The 21,000-nt window shown below is 40.4% G+C and overlaps 1 protein-coding gene across 2 annotated transcripts in view; it reads left to right on the top strand.

Moving 5' to 3' along the window:
- The window catches only part of LOC149472904 (chloride anion exchanger-like), an 87,868-nt gene that overhangs the window by 17,264 nt on the left and 49,604 nt on the right, over window positions 1-21,000 (top strand). For both annotated transcript variants that reach the window (XR_016313896.1, XM_089685125.1), the window contains exons 3-7: window positions 4,840-4,979; window positions 10,619-10,729; window positions 10,856-11,028; window positions 16,168-16,332; window positions 18,417-18,569. Coding sequence is in view for 1 of the 2 variants with exons in the window: in XM_089685125.1 (XP_089541251.1) it covers window positions 4,840-4,979; window positions 10,619-10,729; window positions 10,856-11,028; window positions 16,168-16,332; window positions 18,417-18,569 (742 nt within the window). In the remaining variant the exon portion in view is untranslated. The remainder of the gene's footprint in view (window positions 1-4,839; window positions 4,980-10,618; window positions 10,730-10,855; window positions 11,029-16,167; window positions 16,333-18,416; window positions 18,570-21,000) is intronic.

Genomic DNA, 21,000 nt, shown 5'->3' on the forward strand with positions numbered 1-21,000 from the left:
AGAATTTTTTGGTGACACGTTTACAATATGAACAATATCCTGTGTTGCCATAGTTTTCCACATCCATAAAATAATAATAAATGATTACAATTATTAGGGCTGCTTTAGTTAGATGTTATTCTGCTAAGTAAAACTAGCACTATATACTGCTTAAGAGATTTACTGTATATAAAATGTAAAAAATAATATTTTTTAACATTTACGAGCCTAAAATACATAACTTTTTTTAAAGAGTCACAGAGTGCTCAGAAATGATCACGATCTACTCTGTGATTTTCATGTGTAAGTGCTATTTGTAGAAAAACATGCTAGGTGATCCTGCTAGAAATTGAGCTTGAACGTCGCTTTGATTGGCGACGAGTCCTATATGGAAACAGTTGATAATTCTCTAGAAAATTGGAAGTTGATTGGTCAGGCTCGTTTCACTATGTTCCCCAAAGATCATGTTTAAATCATACATATTGGATATATGCAGGCAAAATCAAATATTCAGTTATTTCACAAATGATTAAATGATACCTACAGCCACCAAATCCCCATAAAAAGTGATGCTATAATATATAATAATGATACAATACTTAATATAAAGAAGACTGTAATGTGAATATACCCTGTGCTATGGGCATACCTCCCAACAGTCCTGGTTTGGATGGGACTTTCCTGCATTTTCACCTTTGTCCTGCGGTCCCGGTGTACAGGGGCTTTGTCCCGCATTACTCTATCTATTCTTTATATGTTAACTTCCAGTTGTAGTGTGGACAGTGTGAACATTTAGCACAGCCAGGGATTGGAGGGGAAACATCAGGGTTTGCTGCCGCAATGAGAGAGAACGTGCAGCTGTTACTCCAACCTGGGGATGGGCGGGGTTGTATGCATTTCAGGTGCTCCGCCCCCATTGTCAAGCAAGCACCACATAGACAAACAGCTGGCATTTATACATTGTGGCCAGAGAAGACAGTGACAGGGGGCAGGAACAATTGGAACTACTGCATGGGCACCCGCAGCGGTGGATAATAAATCTGAATTATACACCTTTGTGGGTGCACATGCGGTAGTCCTGCCCCTTGCTACCTTTTTCCCAGTTGGCACTGTATAAGTGTCGGCTGTTTCCCTATGAACGGGTTGGTTTTAAAAAGGGGGCAGAGCCCCTGAAACACAAATCAGCCCTGCTCATCCCCAATATCAAAGGTTGGACTTGACAGCTGCACTCTCTTTCATTGCAGCCATACCCCCACCGGCTTGTTCGCCAAACCCTGGCTGTGCTAGATGTTCACACTGCTGCAGGTCCTGCTCGGCTGCACTCATTTGTTATCTATCTGATGCCTGCATTCTTGCCTCGGCTCCTGTATGCTGTTAATCAAAATTTTAGAACTTAAGTGTTTGTTTAATTGGTGTCTTCGTAGTTTAACCAACTTCTGAACCTTGCACTCTGTATGAAACGCATCCCTGAATTCTGCACTCTATATGAAATGTACTCCTGAATCCTGCACTCTGTACATAATGCATCCCTGAATCCTGCACTCTGTTTGAAACGTACTCCTGAATCCTGCACTCTGTACATAATGCATCCCTGAATCCTGCACTCTGTATGTAACGCATTCTTGAATCCTGCACTCTGTATGAAACGTACTCCTGAATCCTGCACTCTGTACGTAATGCATCCCTGAATCCTGCACTCTGTACGTAATGCATCCCTGAATCCTGCACTCTGTATGAAACGTACTCCTGAATCCTGCACTCTGTACGTAATGCATCCCTGAATCCTGCACTCTGTATGAAATGTACTCCTGAATCCTGCACTCTGTACATAATGCATTCCTGAATCCTGCACTCTGTATGTAACGCATTCTTAAATCCTGCACTCTGTATCAAACACACTCCTGAATCCTGCACTCTGTATGTAACGCATTCTTAAATCCTGCACTCTGTATGAAACACACTTCTGAATCCTGCACTCTGTATGTAGCGCATTCCTGAATCCTGCACTCTGTATGAAACACACTCCTGAATCCTGCACTCTGTATGTAACACACTCCTGAATCCTGCACTCTGTATAAGACACACTCCTGAATCATGCACTCTGTATGAAACACACTCCTGAATCATGCACTCTGTATGAAACACACTCCTGAATCCTGCACTCTGTATGAAACACACTAGTGAATACTGCACTCTGTATGAAACACACTTGTGAATCATGCACTCTGTACGTAACACATTCTTGAATCCTGCACTCTGTATGAAACACACTCCTGAATCCTGCACTCTGTATGAAACACACTCCTGAATCCTGCACTCTATATGAAACACACTCCTGAATCCTGCACTCTGTATGAAACACACTCCTGAATCCTGCACTCTGTATGACACGCACTCCTGAATCCTGCACTCTGTATGTAATGCATTCCTGAATCCTGCACTCTGTAGGTAACGCATTCCTGAATCCTGCACTCTGTATGTAACGCATTCTTGAATCCTGCACTCTGTAGGTAACGCATTCCTGAATCCTGCACTCTGTATGTAACAGATTCTTGAATCCTGCACTCTGTGCATAATGCATTCCTGAATCCTTCCACACTTTGTGTAATGCACTCTTCCACAATGGTGCAAAACCATTTGTAATGGAGGCTTTTTTTTAAAATGATTGTGTGGGGGTTTGTGTCCGTGACGCTCTTGCTTGTGGCACAACAATCAAAGCATGTTTTATAGGTACAAGGAAGTTTTATTTAACCATGCCTTTTAGGCCCTTCCCTCTGTTAAGCATTTGGCCACACCCATTTTTGCCACATCGCGATACGCAAGGCACAGGTTACTTCCTCTCTCCAGTGCCCCACATTTTGAATTTCAAAAGTTGGGAGGCATGCACTATGGGTTCTTATCCTATGAAATTGCAGCAGCTGCCCTGAGCGTACGTGTCACCACAGTATACCTCTATAGATACTATATGTAAAACCTGTTGGTGCAGCGCTACTTGTGCATGTGCAAAACCAAAGGAAACCAAAAATAAGGAAACACAGATGAATGTGATTATGGCTCCTGCAGTCTTCAAAATGTGTCTAACTTCCACACCTGTGAATCCTATATCCTATAAAGTGCAATAAATAAATGAACAACATTAGAAAATACAACTAATGTCCAATGTATCAGTAAGTCGCATTCAAATAATAGTTGTTCTCTTCCTTTTACTTTCTAATTCTCTTTCCTCTTCTCCATTTTCTATATTCTCTATATGTCTGTTCTGTGTCCCATATTCTCTCCAATGGGGTCTGTATCCTATTGGGCCTGAATTTCATCCCCCCTGTGGTAACCTTGAAAACCTCCCCTGTTGTTGTGGTATCCTCCTCTGTTCTGTTGGCCTCCCCTTTGCCAATAGAGTGCCCTGATTCTCTGAAAACCTCTTGGGGGGAGCCCTTGTAACTCTCTCTAGAAAAAAAAAAGTCAGCTGTTTGATACTTGTGAGGTGATCTTTCTGGAGTTCTAATCCCACCATTTCTATTTGGGGTAGAGACTTGTGATACTTTCTGAAATTGTACTCTATGTGTATTCTTCTAAGATGTCTCTTTCTTTGTGTCTTTATCTTTATTCATATCTATATTCTCATTTTCTGTTATTTCTCTATCTGGGGTTGACTGTTTGAATGTGCAATCCTCAGATACAAGATTCTTCTGCCATTTGCATACTTTGTCATTTTTGTAATCTTTAATATACTTTTTAACTTTTTAGTTTTTGGTGTCTCTATCCACCTTAGTGATGCAATCCTGTACTGATCTTTCTTTGTAATCATTAATATCTGATAAAAGTGCCATAATTTCTTTTAATTTGTGTAATACTGGCTTCCACCTTTCTTAATTTAATCTGTTTTCTCTTTATAAGTAACTCCAACAGTTTCCCTTTTCAGTTTAAAGAAAGAAAACCATTCATCCATTAACTCCTTATCCATCAAGGGATATCCCACCTTATTGTCCTTGGTGTGAATTTTTTTTTCTCTAATATAACATTCCAAAGTGTTACCAAATTTTAATGTATTTTTCCATTAGATGTTTTAATTGTTTCAAGTTTGTTTCTAAGTCAATTCCTGTTTTTTTCTTTGGTGGAAGTGAACACTTCCTCTTAATCCACTTCTCTCTTATCCATATATCCAAAGAAATCCATGTTTGCAGAGTTCTACTAACCAAATTGTTATTATAGCTTTAAAGAAAATTACAGAACTGTGTCACAGTATTTTGAACCAAAAAATGAAACTGGAGAACAGCTGCTATCCAATTGGTATGTGTATCAACTAAACATGTTTGAGAGGACAGCGCTATTGATATATGATTGTTTGCACATATTTTATATGTATTTGCTTATTAGGATTTTGCACAGTGCACATATCACTTTTTGTATTTTTGATTGCAATAACTGACATTATTTGTATTTTTTCACATATAGCATTTTTGCACATTGGTATATATTGTTTAAAGAAGACATATATAGTTTATAGTGTGTTAGTATAGATGTTTGGAGTATAGCAGTGGTAGTGCTGCCCACTTTATAAATAGAATATTGGACTTATAATTTGCAATAGGATTGACTGTACATAGTATATTTATTTAGTATTTTTAATAGTGCTGTCCTCTCAAACAAACATAATGGATGCACTCATCATTCGGATTGCAGCTGTTCTCTAGTTTAGTTTTCTGTGGTTCAAAATATTGTGGCACAGTTCTGTTTTGCCAGCTAAAAGTATGTTTTTTTTTAAGTCCTTGTGGTAACTGCATTACGTTTTATGTTATGTTATAGTCATCACAAACTGTATGTATGTTTGACTAAAATTAGTCATTTTGACTTTAATTGTAGATGTTCCTCTCAGAAAGCTAAGAGGGTTGCTTTATCTTTCTTCCCTATTATTTCCTGGCTCCCTGCTTATCGATTTAAGGAGTGGATTCTCAGTGACATCATATCAGGAGTTACAACAGGGCTTGTAGCTGTATTACAAGGTGAGTGCTCTTTATGCAAGTAAAAAAAAAAATGTCAATAACTTTTGCAGGCACATTCATCATGCTGTATGCAGAGTGACAGGGTCAGCAGTACAAAGACCCCTAGAACCTGTTAACTAAAGAGGATGTGGCAATCTACTTGTACATAGGTTTGGTGACACCTAAGTCCACTCTCCTTATAAAAGGGGGTGCTGAAGAACCCTGGACTGTCAGCATCAAGTCTGGTGCACATTTTTTGGGAACCCCTAAAAAAGCATGGACAATATTAAAGGCGATGTGAGTTGATGTATTTATGGCAGAGAGGCTGGAAATACCAACCTGTCTGCTTGATGTCCTGGGCTAGTAACATCAGAAATGGGGCAAATAAAATACTAACCTTCCCCATTTCCAGCATCACAATAACTACTAAAGGCTGGTGCTTTTATGCATAATACAGTATAAATACAAGAAAGTTTGGGCAAATGTCATAAAATGTGTACTTGGCAAAAGTGCAGTAATATGTCAGGTAGCAAATGTTCCAGCAAATGTTTATAAATTTGCCGCATGGTATTTTAATTAGCCATAGTGCATTTACAAAAAAAAGAAGAAATTAGTCTTTTGTATTCATTTTCTATTTTCAAATTCAGTAATTTTCTCCCACTAATATATTCAGCATTTAAAATATCCTATGAAACATACAGTGAATATAAAAAGTCTACACACCGCTGTTAAAATGTCAGGTTTCTGTGATGTAAAAAATTGAGACAAAGATAAATCATTTCAGAACTTTTTCCACCTGTAATGTGACCTAAAAACTGTACAACTCAATTAAAACAAACTGAAATCTTGGCAGACTGACCATACCAAAAATCTCCAACTACGCAGTCGTGCGCTGGAGCGACTATGGCGCAAAACCAGATCCCAACAAGCGTTCACCCGATATAAATCTGCCTTCCTAACCTACACTTCCTCCCTTCACGCTGCCAAGCAAGCCTACTTTGTTACCCTCATTAATACCTTCTCCTCCAGTCCTCGCCGGCTCTTCTCTACTTTTAACTCTCTACTCTCTCCATCCCCACCTCCACCCAGTACCTCACTCATCGCCCACGAGATTGCTAACCACTTCAAAAACAAGATTGACGCAATTCGTAAGGACATCGCCACTGCTCAGACTTCCACCCCACCTAGCATCACTCACACTAAAACCCCCTCAACACTCCACTCCCTCGACCTTGCCACTGCCCAGACTTCCACCCCACCTAACATCCCTCACACTAAAACCCCCTCAACACTCCACTCCTTCGACCTCGCTACCACTGTTGAGGTCACTAAGGTCTTCTCTGAAGCCCGCCTCACCACCTGCCCCTTGACCCTGTCCCCTCACAGTTCCTATGATCACCCTCTTCCTCCATCCTACGCTCCCTCACGCACATCTTTAATCTTTCCCTCTCTACTGGCACATTCCCCTCCCCTCTAAAACACGCGCACATCACTCCCATACTTAAAAAACCCTCCCTGGATCCCACCGACCTGAACAACCTTAGACCCATCTCCCTGCTGCCATTTACATCCAAACTCCTAGAGCGCTTAGTCTATAATCGCCTGAGTTCCCACCTCACCAACAACAACCTCCTTGATCCCCTATAGTCTGGCTTCTGCCCCCTACACTCCACCGAAACTGCCCTACTCAAACTCCCCAATGACCAGCTAACCGCCAAAGCTAATGACCACTATTCAGTGCTCCTACTCCTCAACCTTTCTGCAGCTTTCGACACAGTTGATCACCCCCCCTCCTCAAAAAACTACACTCTCTTGGCCTCAGAGACTCCGCTCTCTCCTGGCTCTCTTCCTATCTATCACAGCGCTCCTTCAGTGTTACCTATAACGCTGCCACCTCCTCTTCACTCCCCCTCTCTGTTGAGGTCCCTCAAGGTTCTGTCCTCGGGCCCCTTCTCTTCTCCATTTACACATCCTCCCTTGGCCAATTGATACACTCTCATGGCTTCAACTACCATCTCTATGCCGACGACACGCAAATCTATCTCTCTACCACTCACTTCACCCCTTCAGTCTCCGTCCGTATCACAAGCCTAATGAGCGACATATCGGACCGGATGTCACTCCAGTTCCTCAAACTAAATCTTTCCAAAACTGAGCTCCTAGTTTTCCCCCCAGCCCGCGCCCCCCCCCGACTTCGAAAATCAAGACCAAAAACACCACCATCAGTCCCTCCCCTCAAACCAGAGTACTAGGTGTCATCCTAGATTCCAATCTGTCCTTCCAGCCCCAGGTCCATTCGCCGACAAACTCATGTAGACTTCACCTCCGCAACATCTCCAAAATACGTTCATTCCTAACCCCGGAAACCACTAAGCAACTCATTCACTCCCTCATTATATCACACCTCGACTACTGTAACTCCCTCCTCATCGGCTTACCTCACCACAGGCTATCCCCGCTTCAGTCTATCTTGAATGCTGCGGCCAGACTCATCCACCTTACTAACTGCTCCATATCCGCCACCCCTCTCTGCCAATCCCTCCACTGGCTTCCGATTGCCCAACGGATAAAATTCAAAATACTAACATTGACGTATAAAGCTGTTCATAATACTGCCCCAAGCTACATCACCGATCTGGTATCCAAATACCACCCAAAACGTACTCTCCGCTCCTCACAAGACCTCCTACTCTCTAGTTCCCTGGTCTCCTCCTCCCATGCCCGTCTCCAGGACTTCTCCAGGGCTTCCCCAATCCTCTGGAACTCCCTACCCCAATCCATCAGACTATCACCTACTCTCCTCACCTTTAGGAGCACTCTGAAAACCTATCTCTTCAGGGAAGCCTACCCTGCCCTCAGCTAATTACTGAACTCCTCCACTCTTCCTACCATTCCATCCCCCACAGCTATTTCCTCCTGTTCTACTATCCCTTCCCTCCTAGATTGTACGCTCCAAGGAGCAGGGCCCTCGAACCCCTTGTGTATTGATTCGTATTGTTACTGTAATGTCTCCCATTATAATGTTATAATGTACAGCGCTGAGTAAACTGTTGGCGCTATATAAATCCTGTATAATAATAATAATAATAAAATGGGCAGACCTTGAACAGTTATACCCAATGTCAGCGATCAAACAATGATAGCGTTGGGGAGGGTTCATAGCGCAAGGGCCCGGGGTCAGTAGGGGGCCCCATGAGATGCCCCTGGTACCTTTTTCACAGGCTTTTTTGTGTTTGGGCAAGGACACAGGGGCCCTATGATCCCTTATTGCCCGGGGGCCCCATGAGTTGTCAGTCCGCCCCTGGTACGTAGGGAGAGTTGCCACGCCGTACAGCTATCCCTATGACTAAGTCGGAAGTGAACGCATCAGGGTGAGGCTGTGCGGCGCCTGAAAGTGACGTTTTGAACTGGAAGTGACGCAGGAGCGCCATTGTTTGGGAACCGGCGATGTGGAGCACACAATACATGCATCCCACTACACTTAATACCACAGGCATTTTTTATTGGTTTATTTTGTGAGTGGCTGTCCATTTATTTAATAAAAGGTGTTATTGGTTATTGTACCATTGGAGTTTATCTCTTATTTTTACATGACCATTATATCTGGTGGAGAGGAGTAATGGAGATTTATGGAGATTTTTGAGTTTACATGCTGATACCCCTGTTGGAGATTCACAAGCGATACATGGCGACCATGAGAATGGACGGCATGTGAGTCTGGTGAGTGCATACCCAAAAGGGAAGCCTTCTTTATGAGCATGTGGTGTGATTTTGCTGTGGGAATATTTGAAGATTGCTACACTGACATAGATATCCACGTATCACAATGGACTTTATTTTAATTGATTGATATATATCACGATTGTTTTGTTTTTTGTTGATCACAGTGCCACTGGACTATTAATGTTAATTTATCTATGCATGGTATATTTGATTTAAGGTGGCATTAGTGTTTATTAATTACTATTTTATGTTAGTTATTGAAGTAATTTTTTCATTTATTAATGCAAGCATTCAGCGCGAGTGTTTTTTGGTTGAATCTTATTGGAAAAATATTGCCTGGTCTGATGAGTCTTGATTTCAGCTGTGACATTCAGATGGTAGGGTCAGAATTTGGCATAAACAACATGAAAGCATGGATCCATCCTGCCTTGTACAGTATCAACGGTTCGGGCTGGTGGTGGTGGTGTAATGGTGTGGGGATATTTTCTTGACACTCTTTGGATCCCTTAGTACCAATTGAGCATCATTTTAATGCCACGACCTATCTGTTGCTGACCATGTCCATTCCTTTATGACTACAGTGTACCCATCCTCTGATGGCTACTTCAAGCAGGATAATGCACCATGTCACAAAGCTCAAATCATCTCAAACTGTTTTTTTAAACATGACAATGAGTTCACTGTACCGTACTCCAATGGCCTCCACAGTCACCAGATCCAGTAGAGCACCTTTGGAATATGGTGGAATGGGAGATTTGCATCATGGATGTGCAGCCAACATATCTGCAGCAACTGTGTCACGTACCTGGATAGTGAGCCTGATGTGAAGAGGCAGGCCTCCCGTACAATTCTGGCTCAAAGACTGCTGATGGTGAGACAGCGGCTACACGGTTGGGTATGAGTGCCTGTGATCAGTCCAGTAGTATCTGGTAGGGAGGTGGACTGCAGGGCAGGCTGAAGGCAGGGAGCAGGATCCGGATGCAACCGTGCTGGATGGATGGATGCATTTTGAGGATGCAGGGTCACACGAGATGGGTTCAGTAGCGGTCGAGCAGATCAGGCATAAATGGCAGGAGGAAGAGTAGTCAGGTCACAGGCCAGGTCAGCAGCTGAAGATCAATTAGATAGGAGCGGGAGACAGAAGGGTAATCCAAGGCGAGCCAGAGGTCAGGGCAGGTAGCGGTCAAGCGGAGGTCAGGAACAAGCTGGTCCGGTATAAGGAGTCCATCACAGGAATCAGGGAACAGAAGCAGGGATAAGACCAAACGGCAATGAGACATTTACTGCATCCAGTTTAAATAACCCCTTTGGTGCCAGCATTAGTGACAGACGTGCCTGGATGCGCGAGTGCACATGCATGCGCACATGTGTGCACGCCTATGCCCAAGCACCCGCACATCTGCCCGGTTCGCTATAACTCTGCACATGCACATATTTGTGCACCGTGGATCTTCACCTGCACTATGGGCAGGCCTTTCCTGACAAACTGCGTGATGCTATCATGTCAATATGGACCAAAATCTCTGAGTAATGTTTCCAACACCTTGTTGAATCTATGCCACGAAGAATGAAGGTAGTTATGAAGGCAAAAGGGGGTCCAACCAAGTACTAGCAAGGTGTATCTAATAAAGTAGCTGGGGAGTGGAATAATAAATGCACAAATTTTTGCTGCCAATATATGTACATTTATTGTTTTTTGGTAAAGGTGAACTTATCCTTTAAATGAAGACATTTCAGCAATACAGCTGTTAGGCATTGCAGTGACAATTGCCTGGCACATGTAAAGACATCTTTAACTACTTTTCATTTTGTAGTTTCAGTGGTCAGGATAGTTGTGTGCATGAGTTACAGGCAGGCAGTTTTTTCTCAGCAATACAGCCTTGATTTAGAACTCTTGTAACACATTTTTAAAAATGTAACTTGTGTTTGTGTTTAAGGTTTGGCTTATGCACTCCTCGCAAATGTCTCGCCTGGCTATGGATTATATACATCATTCTTCCCAGTTGTAGTCTACTTTTTCCTAGGAACTTCCAGACATATATCAGCAGGTAAGTTACATGACAACATAATATTAGAGATGTGTGATGATAGTAGTAGGTAAACAGTATATTATATAAATAGATAATACACAAGTTGAAATGTGTGATAAATTCTATCATGATTTATCTGTTTAGGCCCTTTCCCTGTCGTGAGCCTGATGGTTGGCTCAGTTGTAGCTACACTTGTACCTGAAGATAAGTTTGGAAATACAAACTCCAGTATTACTAACTCTACAGCTGAAGATTTACTGAATGATGAACGTATCATTGTAGCAGCATCTCTAACGTTTCTGGTTGGAATTATTCAGGTCTGTATGGTCATAAAACAATGACTTCCAAGTATGAACCGTATTAAAATCTGCCTGCTAGATCAGCTGCTGATCCACAACCAATCTTAGAATAGGCTAACTTCAAATGTATGTATTGCAAAACGTTCAAAGTAGAATATGGAATGGCTAAAACACCTTTCAGTTGTTTTGCCCTCTGTTCCTTTTGTAGAGATCTCCCTTCAATTCCTGTCCCTTAGGTACAACAGTAATGAAGAGGAAATCTCTTCAAAGTGAGCAAAATCACCTCTTAGACAGATGCCCATGGGAAGATTTACCCTTTCTTCCTTTTCTGGTGACAACTCAAACTTTTGCCCTCTGTTCCCTCCAAAATTTGGCTCTCTGTTTCCCTTTTGCCCTCTGTTCCCTTTGTAGAAATCTCCCTTCAATTCCCCTCTCTTCCTTTTCTAGAGAAAAATTAAACTTAGTTTTTTTTCCTTCATTTTTGGTCCTAGTGTCAATAGTAACTAGGATTCACAAGGGAGTTGACTCTCCCCAGCAGAGACAGTTGGGTTGGTTTACTAAAAGCAAATTCACTGTTCACTTTACAAAGGAAGGTACACTTTGCATAGGGAATTTTTATGTTCCCATTAACATAGTATAAGTTTAAAAAAATGCAGCTTATCTTTTTAGATCCTACAGAAAAATCATACATAGTTCTGTTTGTTTATGAGAGGTGCCAGGGAATTGTTTTTGCCATAATTAACCTGATATGTACTGTTCTGGCAGGTCTCATTATCAGTTGTAAACAAGAAAACTAGATTTGAACACAGTGTTTCAATCCTCCTTGACACTTTCTCCTAGGAACATCTAAAAAGTATTTTTTCTCAAAATAACAGATCCCAGCCTCCAAACTAGCACCAGAAACAGACAGTCTATAGTTTCAGCCTTTTAGCATTATGATACCCATCTTTACACTGCCCAAATCTCTCAACCATCCCTACTTCAGCAACTGATAGACCAAGCTTGCTTACCAAAACATACCTCCAATAAACATTAAAAGCTTCCCAATTACATCTTTGGAAATTCAACTGGCCATTAAAGATTCAGCCAACAATAAAACCCCTGGACGGTGTGCAGACCTCTCCCCAGTACTCATAGCTCTCTACAACTCCATTCTTGAACATAACACCCCATATGCTAAATGTAATGAAGCATACACTACCCTTACTTTGAAACCAGAGACAAACCCTGAATCTGTTCACTTGTAGTGACCTCTATCGTTACTAAACACAGACTACAAACTACTAGCTAAAATCATGGCAGATTGCATCCAATCCCATATGCCAACATTGTTCACCCCCTCACCAGTTAGGCTTCCTTTATAATAAGCACTCCACCATGGGTATCAGAGCACCAATTGCAGCTACATTCCAAGCAAAACAACATTCTTCTTCTTGCCCCCCTCCCCTTGATTAAATAAACTGGTCCCTCTTAATTTTCTCCACTAGGGTTTTTGGATGTTTTCTCCTCTTTCATACAATATACTGTATCTATCATATAACTGCATACCAAACTAATTACCAATAATCAATTCTCTTCCCCAATACCAATATCCAGAGGCACCAAGCAAGGCTGCCCCCTTTCTCCCATTCTTTTACCCTTGCACTGGACACTTACTTTGCCTGCTTGAGACTCAACCCACTTTTGAAGGCAAAACCATAGGCCACAAAACAATTAAAATCACTGCTTTTGCTGGCGACCTGCTCCTTTTTATTTCACATCCAGAGTATTTCTTCTCAATACAATGCCTATTATTAATTCTCTTTGCCTAATTTCTGGTTACAGCATCAACGTTGTTACATCAAAAACACTCTATTTAACTAACTGCCTTAACCACCCTATGAGCAATCCGTATAATTTTATCTGGTGCAGAGAAAGGACTTATTACCTAGGAGTATCCATACCGTAAAATCCCCATAACCTATATAAGACCAATATTCCTCCCCTGCTACGCTCCCTAAAAGCATCCCTTGCCTCCTGGATGCACTTTAATATTTCCTATAAATGTAGACTAATCCTAATAAAAATGGTAGCCTTTCCTAAACTTTTTTACCCAATGCATGTCCTCCCTCTACTCCCCAAAAACTCTGAACTTAAATATGTTGATAAGATGTCTTGAGAATTTGTGGCAGCAGGAAAGCAACAATAGGTCTACGTATCATACAACAACCTCCCAGTAAGGTGGCCGTAATTTTCCTTACCTGGAACTGTACAACTTAGCATTTTTAACTAGGTATTAGGACTGGATTCATGGCACCTCGATGTACATGAACATTGAACTTGATCAAAATATAACCCTCCAAAACAACTTGATATTCTTTATATAAATAAAGCGTGACAGACAATCCCCTCTTATACTGGTTGGCATGGCATAAAATATGCACATATTGCTTTTTAAACAGCCATGCATGTCCTTTCCGTCCTATATGGAACAATGAAGACTTCCAGGAATTTTTTGGCCTTCCTACTCTTAAGCAGTAGCATCTTGAAGGTCTTTGCCATATCAAATTTTTAGTGGATGTCAACAACAAATAACTACTTTCTTTCAATGTAGCCCTAGAGAAATGTCCTTCTTTATCTAATAATCCATTTCTATTTTTACAAATGAGATCATACATTGAATCTATTCTTAAAAGATAGTCTTAGAAGGATTGAGGAAGTTCTTTGGATACACTACTGGGACATTCTAACCCAGGTAAAAAGCAATTTCCATTCTATACAATTTTTTCATACAACTGCTGGACTATTCCTCTTCACCAGCTGGTCTTAACAAATGGAAGAAGAATTCCCCTCAGCTTTTGCTTAATGCTTTTCTAAAATTACTGCATTTGTTAGGGGGCACAATCAAAGACACAATGTACCGTGAAATGATGCTTCGACTTTTCCATCACTCTTATATACACTATCTCTGCAATATTTCCGCATCTTTCCTACCTGTGGGCCTAAGTGCCTATTTTCACTGCTTAAAATGTAAACAATTAGATGCGGACACGTTCCATGCTTTTTGGTCTTGCCCTGGGATTTTTCCTTTTTTGGAACTCTGTAGTGCACTATGCTACTACATACTTAGTAAACTACCTGCCTCTGATGTCTGAATGGGATCTCAAGGGACTGCAAGCAACTTCTTACTATCATGTCCCTTGTGGCATGAAAACCCCTACTATCTCTTTATTCATAGCTAAATTGTCCTACGTTTTTCGCATGGAATGGGTGGAGGCCTCCTTGCATAGGAAATTGAGATTTCAAAATTTCTTCAACATTTGGGAATCCTTCAATCAAACCTTACCAGTAGAAATTCAACAATCTGTATTGCAATGCTTTCAATACACTCAATGGCATCTAATGTTAATCAATGATCCTCCAATTGACATTCCACACCCCTCTTCAATTGAATTGGACTTATTAATCTAAACATTGAGGCCTCCCCCTCTTCCCTTTGCTTGCTGCCTACTACTCCAACATCCATCCAATCAAATGTGTCTTAATATACACCATTAGAACCAGCACCGTGCGATCTCTCCCAGCCTATACTAACATACTGTATATTGACATTTTTGTTTTGTCTTGTTGGCCAAATGTTGTGGCCATTGTTCTTGTTAATGGCATTCAAACAATAAAAATAAAAGAGAAGTTTTAGGCATGCTTTATTAATGGGAACACATACCCTATATACAACAAACATATAGTGATAGGTTTTTTTTCTTTTTTTAATTTGACTGCAAAATTGAAAATACTGTTTAAGCAACATACACAGAAGCCCGCAAAAGAATAATTATACAGTACTTGGTAAACAGGTCTTTTATGAAGGTACAGGTGACTAGAGTTCATCATCAACACACCTGTATATAATATATTAGCTTCTTTATTTTTCACGTTAAAACAACATAGTGATGTTTCGGAGCCACCAAAGGACTCCATCAGGGTTGTCACGTGACACATCATTTTAGCAGTGCCAAAATCTAAGGGATTTTCTTAAACAATATCCTTATTCTCCAAAAATAATCAATACACATCCACTACTTAATGGACCTGTAATCTATTTTTCATAAAATAATTTATTTCTGTTTTTTTAAACCTCCTTGTAATGTCCTCAATGAGCTCCTGAACCTCCCTCCCCCCTCCCACTTCCATATGTTTGGAACAAGTAGTGCAGGTTAGTTGTGGTCATGTGCACTGCTCTATGCATACTGCAAATCCCATAGACCATAGTCCATCTCAAGAGTGGGCAATAGAGGGTGACTTTCTACATACAGTGGGACAATGGAGAATAAACGTAGCCACTCTCGAAGGCCCCTTTCTCACAGTGCAGACTCCGCCAGCAGTCCACTTGCTCAGCGGGGGATCTATCTACTGAACCTCACCGAGCAGGCAGTTAGCTGGTTTGTGTCTGTTCCGCTTATGCAAAGTAGACACAGCCTGCTTTTCTCTCTAGCCGAAATGTAAACAAACCACCTGTCCATTTACACCCAACTGCCATTCGATGCGCTAGACAGAAGGGGAAAAGATCCCCATCTATCTGTTTTTAGTGGATTGGATCAGATTGAATGTAACTGGGTATAAACGGAGACATGATAATTTACACCCGCCACTCCATAGAGGTGAATGGAGGGTCCATTTGGGTCCACCTGAAAAAAGGATACGTCCACTAGTGTGAAAGGAACAGGGAGTCAGATCATTGCAAAAAAAAAAAAAAGGAAGTAATTTTGATATTTGGAGGAGACTGAGAGCAATAGAAGGTATTTCTTTACAGGGTTAGATCCAACAGTCTTAGAATGGGGGTGGGAGTAGGTTTAGTTTTAGTTAGCTGTTGACTGAACTTCCACTTTAAGAATACATATTTGAATAGATTTTTTTTATTTCAACAAGAGTTTAGTGTCACTTTAAGCTCCATATTAAAAAAGAATGTTATGCCTGTGAAATTTAAGGTTAATATATGTAAGAACAAAGAGAACACAAAGTAATATTGTATTGTTATGCAGTATGGGTACATATAAGTGAAATGTATGTTTGTAAGATTACAAACATTATATTTTATGTTTTTAGTTTTTTTTTTCCATTTTATATTTCTGTTTTAGTTGAATTAACATATAATGCTGGTAATGTTATATTTTTTTGCAGTTGGCTTTAGGACTTCTACGAATTGGCTTCATAGTGATATATTTGTCGGAACCTTTAATTAATGGTTTCACAACTGCTGCAGCAATTGAAGTTGTGGTGTCACAATTAAAATATGTTTTTGGAGTTAAAATTCCTTCATCTAGTGGGCCACTGTCCAATTTTTATGTAAGTATGGCTGGTATTGTACAATTATAATGACAGATGTTCACTTTTTTTTGTGAAAGTCCTGTACTATACTTGTAGTTCTAAAAGGAGGGGAAGAGGAATCTCCTCAGTAGGTCACATCACAGAGGGTAATAAAAACATGACAGAGGCTCTAACCTTTCCCCTTCTCCAAGAGGGTTATGAAATAAACAAAATGCCTGGAGTTAGGTACCCTGCTCATTAGAGCTTACAATCTAGGAGGAAGGGCTGAGTGATACAAAAGGTAATAGCTGTGGGGGGATGATCTGATGGAAGAAATAAAAGGCAGTTTAATAGTTAGAAGCAGGATAGGCTTCTTCACACTGATGCGGTGCGGAATTTGCAGCGTTTTCAGTGCAAATTCCACACTGCATCAGAATCGCACCCTGTTCATGTGAACTGCTGCGGGTGTGTATGTTAAGTTAACAACACCCTGAAAGCAGTCCGCAAAACACGGTGTGATGTGCAGAATCGGATCGCATAGGTGTGAATACTGATGTGATCCGATGCTAGTGCGGACCCAAAAAAGGGTCCTGCACGTTTTTGGTGTGGTGCGAATAGAGTCATCCAATCGCACCGAACACAAATCACATGTGATTTGCACAGGAATGCAGTGTGGTTCCTGTGTGAATCACATGTGATATACCGCACTGCACATATGTGAACACAGGCTCAAAGAGAATGGTTTTCAGGGATCGTCAAACAGGAAACTATCAGTTTCTTATTACTCTTCCATGCTAATCCACTCTAATGGGCGTGTTAATTACATGAACTGCTGTATGCACAGGTGCTATCCTCTTAGTTGATGGACTGCTATTTAATGTTTAAAGGTAGATATTTATGTGACCACATAGCATTGCATTCCTTATTATTTGTACTACGCTGCTAATAGTGTCATTGTCCATGAAATAACAATTATCACCTGTTCACACAGGATCAATAGTTCTTCTTATGAAAGGTGCAATAAATATCTAGATTTCAGTCTCAATGGTCTTGTTAATAGATACACTCTGCTTTAAAGTGCTTGTAAAAACCTTCTGTGTGCAGCAGCCCCCTCCCCCAAAAACTTACCTGAGCCCCATCTCAATCCAGAGATGTGCACGAGAGCCTCGGTTGTCCTGGGTGTCTCCCTCCTTATTGGCAGTCGCTCCTTGGAGAGGCACGCATTCCACAGGGCGAAAGTGACATCGGAGGAATTTGCGTCATCAAATCTCAACGCGTTGCAATCAAAGATTGTCTTCAGGCAGTACTCTTTGATTGAAACGCGTCGAGGTTTGATGATGCAACTTCCTCCGATGTCACTTCTGCCCTGTGGAACGCATGCCGCTCCAAGGAGTGTCTAGCACAGCGGCTTCTATGTAATTAGGAGTAACAAGGCTGAGTACACCAGGTGCCAGGCACAGGCATTTTACTTGTGAGTGAAGTTTTAACAGATTTACCCCCAATAAAACTACCAAACAGTTTTACACTATGGGATACCCTCTTTTTTTTCCTTTTTTTGTGGTGATATGCTTATTCCAACTCGTGGAGGTCTGGAGACAACTGGCTCATTGGGAATTGTCCTTAAAGCGTTACAGACCACTCTAGAGATAGATGGTCATTGGCTAAGGGTGAGTGATAGTCCATGTGGGGCACTTTGTCGAGCACAGTGGAGCACTCTTTAGATGATTGATGAACCAAGATATTGCAATTAAGCTGAGCACAAGCACCTTCACTAATTTAGGACTTTTTTTTAGTTGTGTTGTATATAGGCACATGATTATATTTATACGCTTTCCACCTGGTTTTTAATTTATATGCATTGTGGAATTTAACACAAGTATAGGACTGCTGCAATATTTTTGGTGCATGAGCACTTTTATAAATAATGAATTAGTAGCGTAAATCAGTAGTAAGGACAGATTATTCTGATGCTCTTTCAGTAGTAATTCACGACCACATATGTTTTATAAAATTTCAGAGGCTCTTGTATGGTAATAATGTACTTGTAAATATTATATGCCTTTCCTACATCTAGTCTGTGTTCTTTTTAGATTATTAACTATTTTATCTATTGGACTTTGTAGGCATTAAAGAGTATATTTTCCCAAATCACAAAGACCAATATTGCTGATCTTGTCATAGCAATCATAATAATGATTTGTGTTTACGTTGTGAAAGAACTTAATGCCCGTTACAAGTCAAAATTACCTGTGCCAATTCCTATAGAGATCATTATGGTAAGTCCAATTTATGAAATAAATATCTCATAAAGAAGCAGTGCAGATAAGAGAAAGTAAAGTTAGGTAAATTCTAACAATGAACTTATATTTTTTCCCTTTTGATCTGATAAGTATACCATTGAAAGAATTTTGATATATCTAGTCAACAGGGCAAAAAAACAAATACCTGTTGATCCTGCCAGACGTCAAGACAAGCAGTCTTCTCAGCCCCGCCCAGTTCATCTTTGTGAACTGCAAAAACCTTACTCTATGTTATAGATATGGGTGGGTTCTGTGGTCAAAATTAGGAGGGAGCAATCTAGGGTGACAATGTATTTCCTCCATAGATACAGTACATTAAGGGAGTGTTGTCATCCTAGCACAGGAAGTGTGTATTGGCAGGATCACTAGGAGAAAATAAAGGGAAATAAGTCTGAGAAACAGAAGACTATGAACTGGTAAACTACATTTTGTAACATTTTTGTTCTTGAGTTTAAAGACTCTTTAAAGTTGTTTTAAAGTGGTGCTGTCTGCTCCCTTATTCCTCTGTTATCAGCATGAGTCTCTTCTGACACGTTTACCTGACACTGAGAGAAAAACACTTTAAGTGATAAAATGATCATGGAGCATGCAAGCATATCTGATATCTCCACACCCTGGCTAGACAGTCACATACAGCAAAAATTAAATGCATGGAAATATAAACTTCAGTTGCCTATATACTGGTGTACCTTGGTTTATGAATTTAATGCATTCCGTGGGACTTTTCGTATTGTGAAAAATTCGTAAACCGAAACGCGGTTTCCCATGAGAATGCATTGAAAACCAATTAATCCGTTCCAGAGGTCAGAAAAAAAGTTAAAAAAAAGTCTTTTATCTGTTGAAAACTCTTTATAAAGTGCAATTTAAAGGCATAAATACTGTACAGGGACATGATTCAAAAAAAATTGTAAATGCATTGAAAACCAATTAATCCGTTTCGGAGGTCAGAAAAAAGAAAAAAAAAAGTCTTATCTGTTCAAAACTCTTTATAAAGTGCACTTTAAAAGCATAATACTGTACAGGGACATGATTAAAAAAAAATTTAAATGCATTGAAAACCAATTAATTTGTTTGTATTACGAAAAAAATTCATAAACTGAGGCATTATTTTCAATGGATTTTCATTCGTAAACTGAAAATTACATTAACCGAGGCATTCGTAAACTGAGGTACACCTGTAATTGGTTTTCTAAATATAATTCTAATACAGTGCTGGATGAGCCCCATGCCATTTAAGGGCCCTGCAACAATGGATCAAAATCACATTGATTTGATCTAGAAAGAAAATTACAACAAAGCTTTCTTAAAATTTTTACAAAAGATAGTAAAAATGAATCAACTCAAGAAATGAAAACTTTACTTTAAAGACTATAGAAAAAATACTGTATTATTGTAATATACCCAATAACAACTTAAAGCGGAGCTTCACTCTTCCAATCAACACTGAATATTTTTAATCCTTTTGCTGCTAGCATTAGTAAATAGATAGGAAACTATATGATATTTACATATTTTAAACTTTTTTAAACAATTTTTCAGTTATGTCCTTGTTTCCATGCCAAGGCAAATTATGCCATACAATCCAGGAGTCTTCAGAAGTGGAGATGGGGAGGAAGGGTTTTGTCAGTTAAGCACACCCGCCCTGTCTGCATGCCTAAACTAAGGGAAGATGGATTCCAGGAAGTAAATGCTACTGCCCTTATTCAAGATGGCCACAGCCAGAACTGCTAGGGGGTGTTTTTTTCTGAGTGATTTCTCAGCAAAATAAAGCATGGAGACATGGATGGATGGGGGAGTTTTCTTTGAATATTAAAAATGAATTAAATAGCTGTTTTGATTTGTGGTTCTTAGATGTAGTGAAGTTGTAGTAAAATTCCGCTTTAAAGCAGAAATTTCTTTTAGTCCCATACAGTGGGGCTGTGCCCGCACTGCATGGGTTAACTGCTCGTTTTGTCTAGGGGTGAATGTAGAGCTTATACACACATAATCCTTCATTCGTTTGGAAACCAGCACTCCCCCATGTCCGATGGTGGACTGTTCTTGCCATCCTCTCTTCCAGAGCTGGTCTATAAGCGTAATGATGTCATAAACAATCCTCCGCACAGAATCGCTAAATCGCAGGGGGCAGGAACAGCAGGGAATGGTCTTGCGTTGGGAGGATCAGCAGATTAGGTAAGTATACCTCTGCTGTCCTCACCCCTGGACAAAAAGAGCACAGCCCCACTGCATGGGAAAAAATGTTTTCATGGAGTACATAAAGTACATAAACCATAGACATCAGGTTCACATTACAGTTTGCCTCCTAAAAGCTCATATTCATTCAGCTGTCAGTTTGTAAAAAAATGTTGGTGCGACCTACGTACCTGTAATATGCCATAGTGATGATCAGCTCCATCTAGCAACCAAC

This window comes from Staurois parvus, unplaced genomic scaffold (assembly GCF_062004578.1).
Source record: "Staurois parvus isolate SC_StPar_1 unplaced genomic scaffold, SC_StPar_1.0 ptg000019l, whole genome shotgun sequence".
Classification (NCBI taxonomy): domain Eukaryota; kingdom Metazoa; phylum Chordata; class Amphibia; order Anura; family Ranidae; genus Staurois; species Staurois parvus.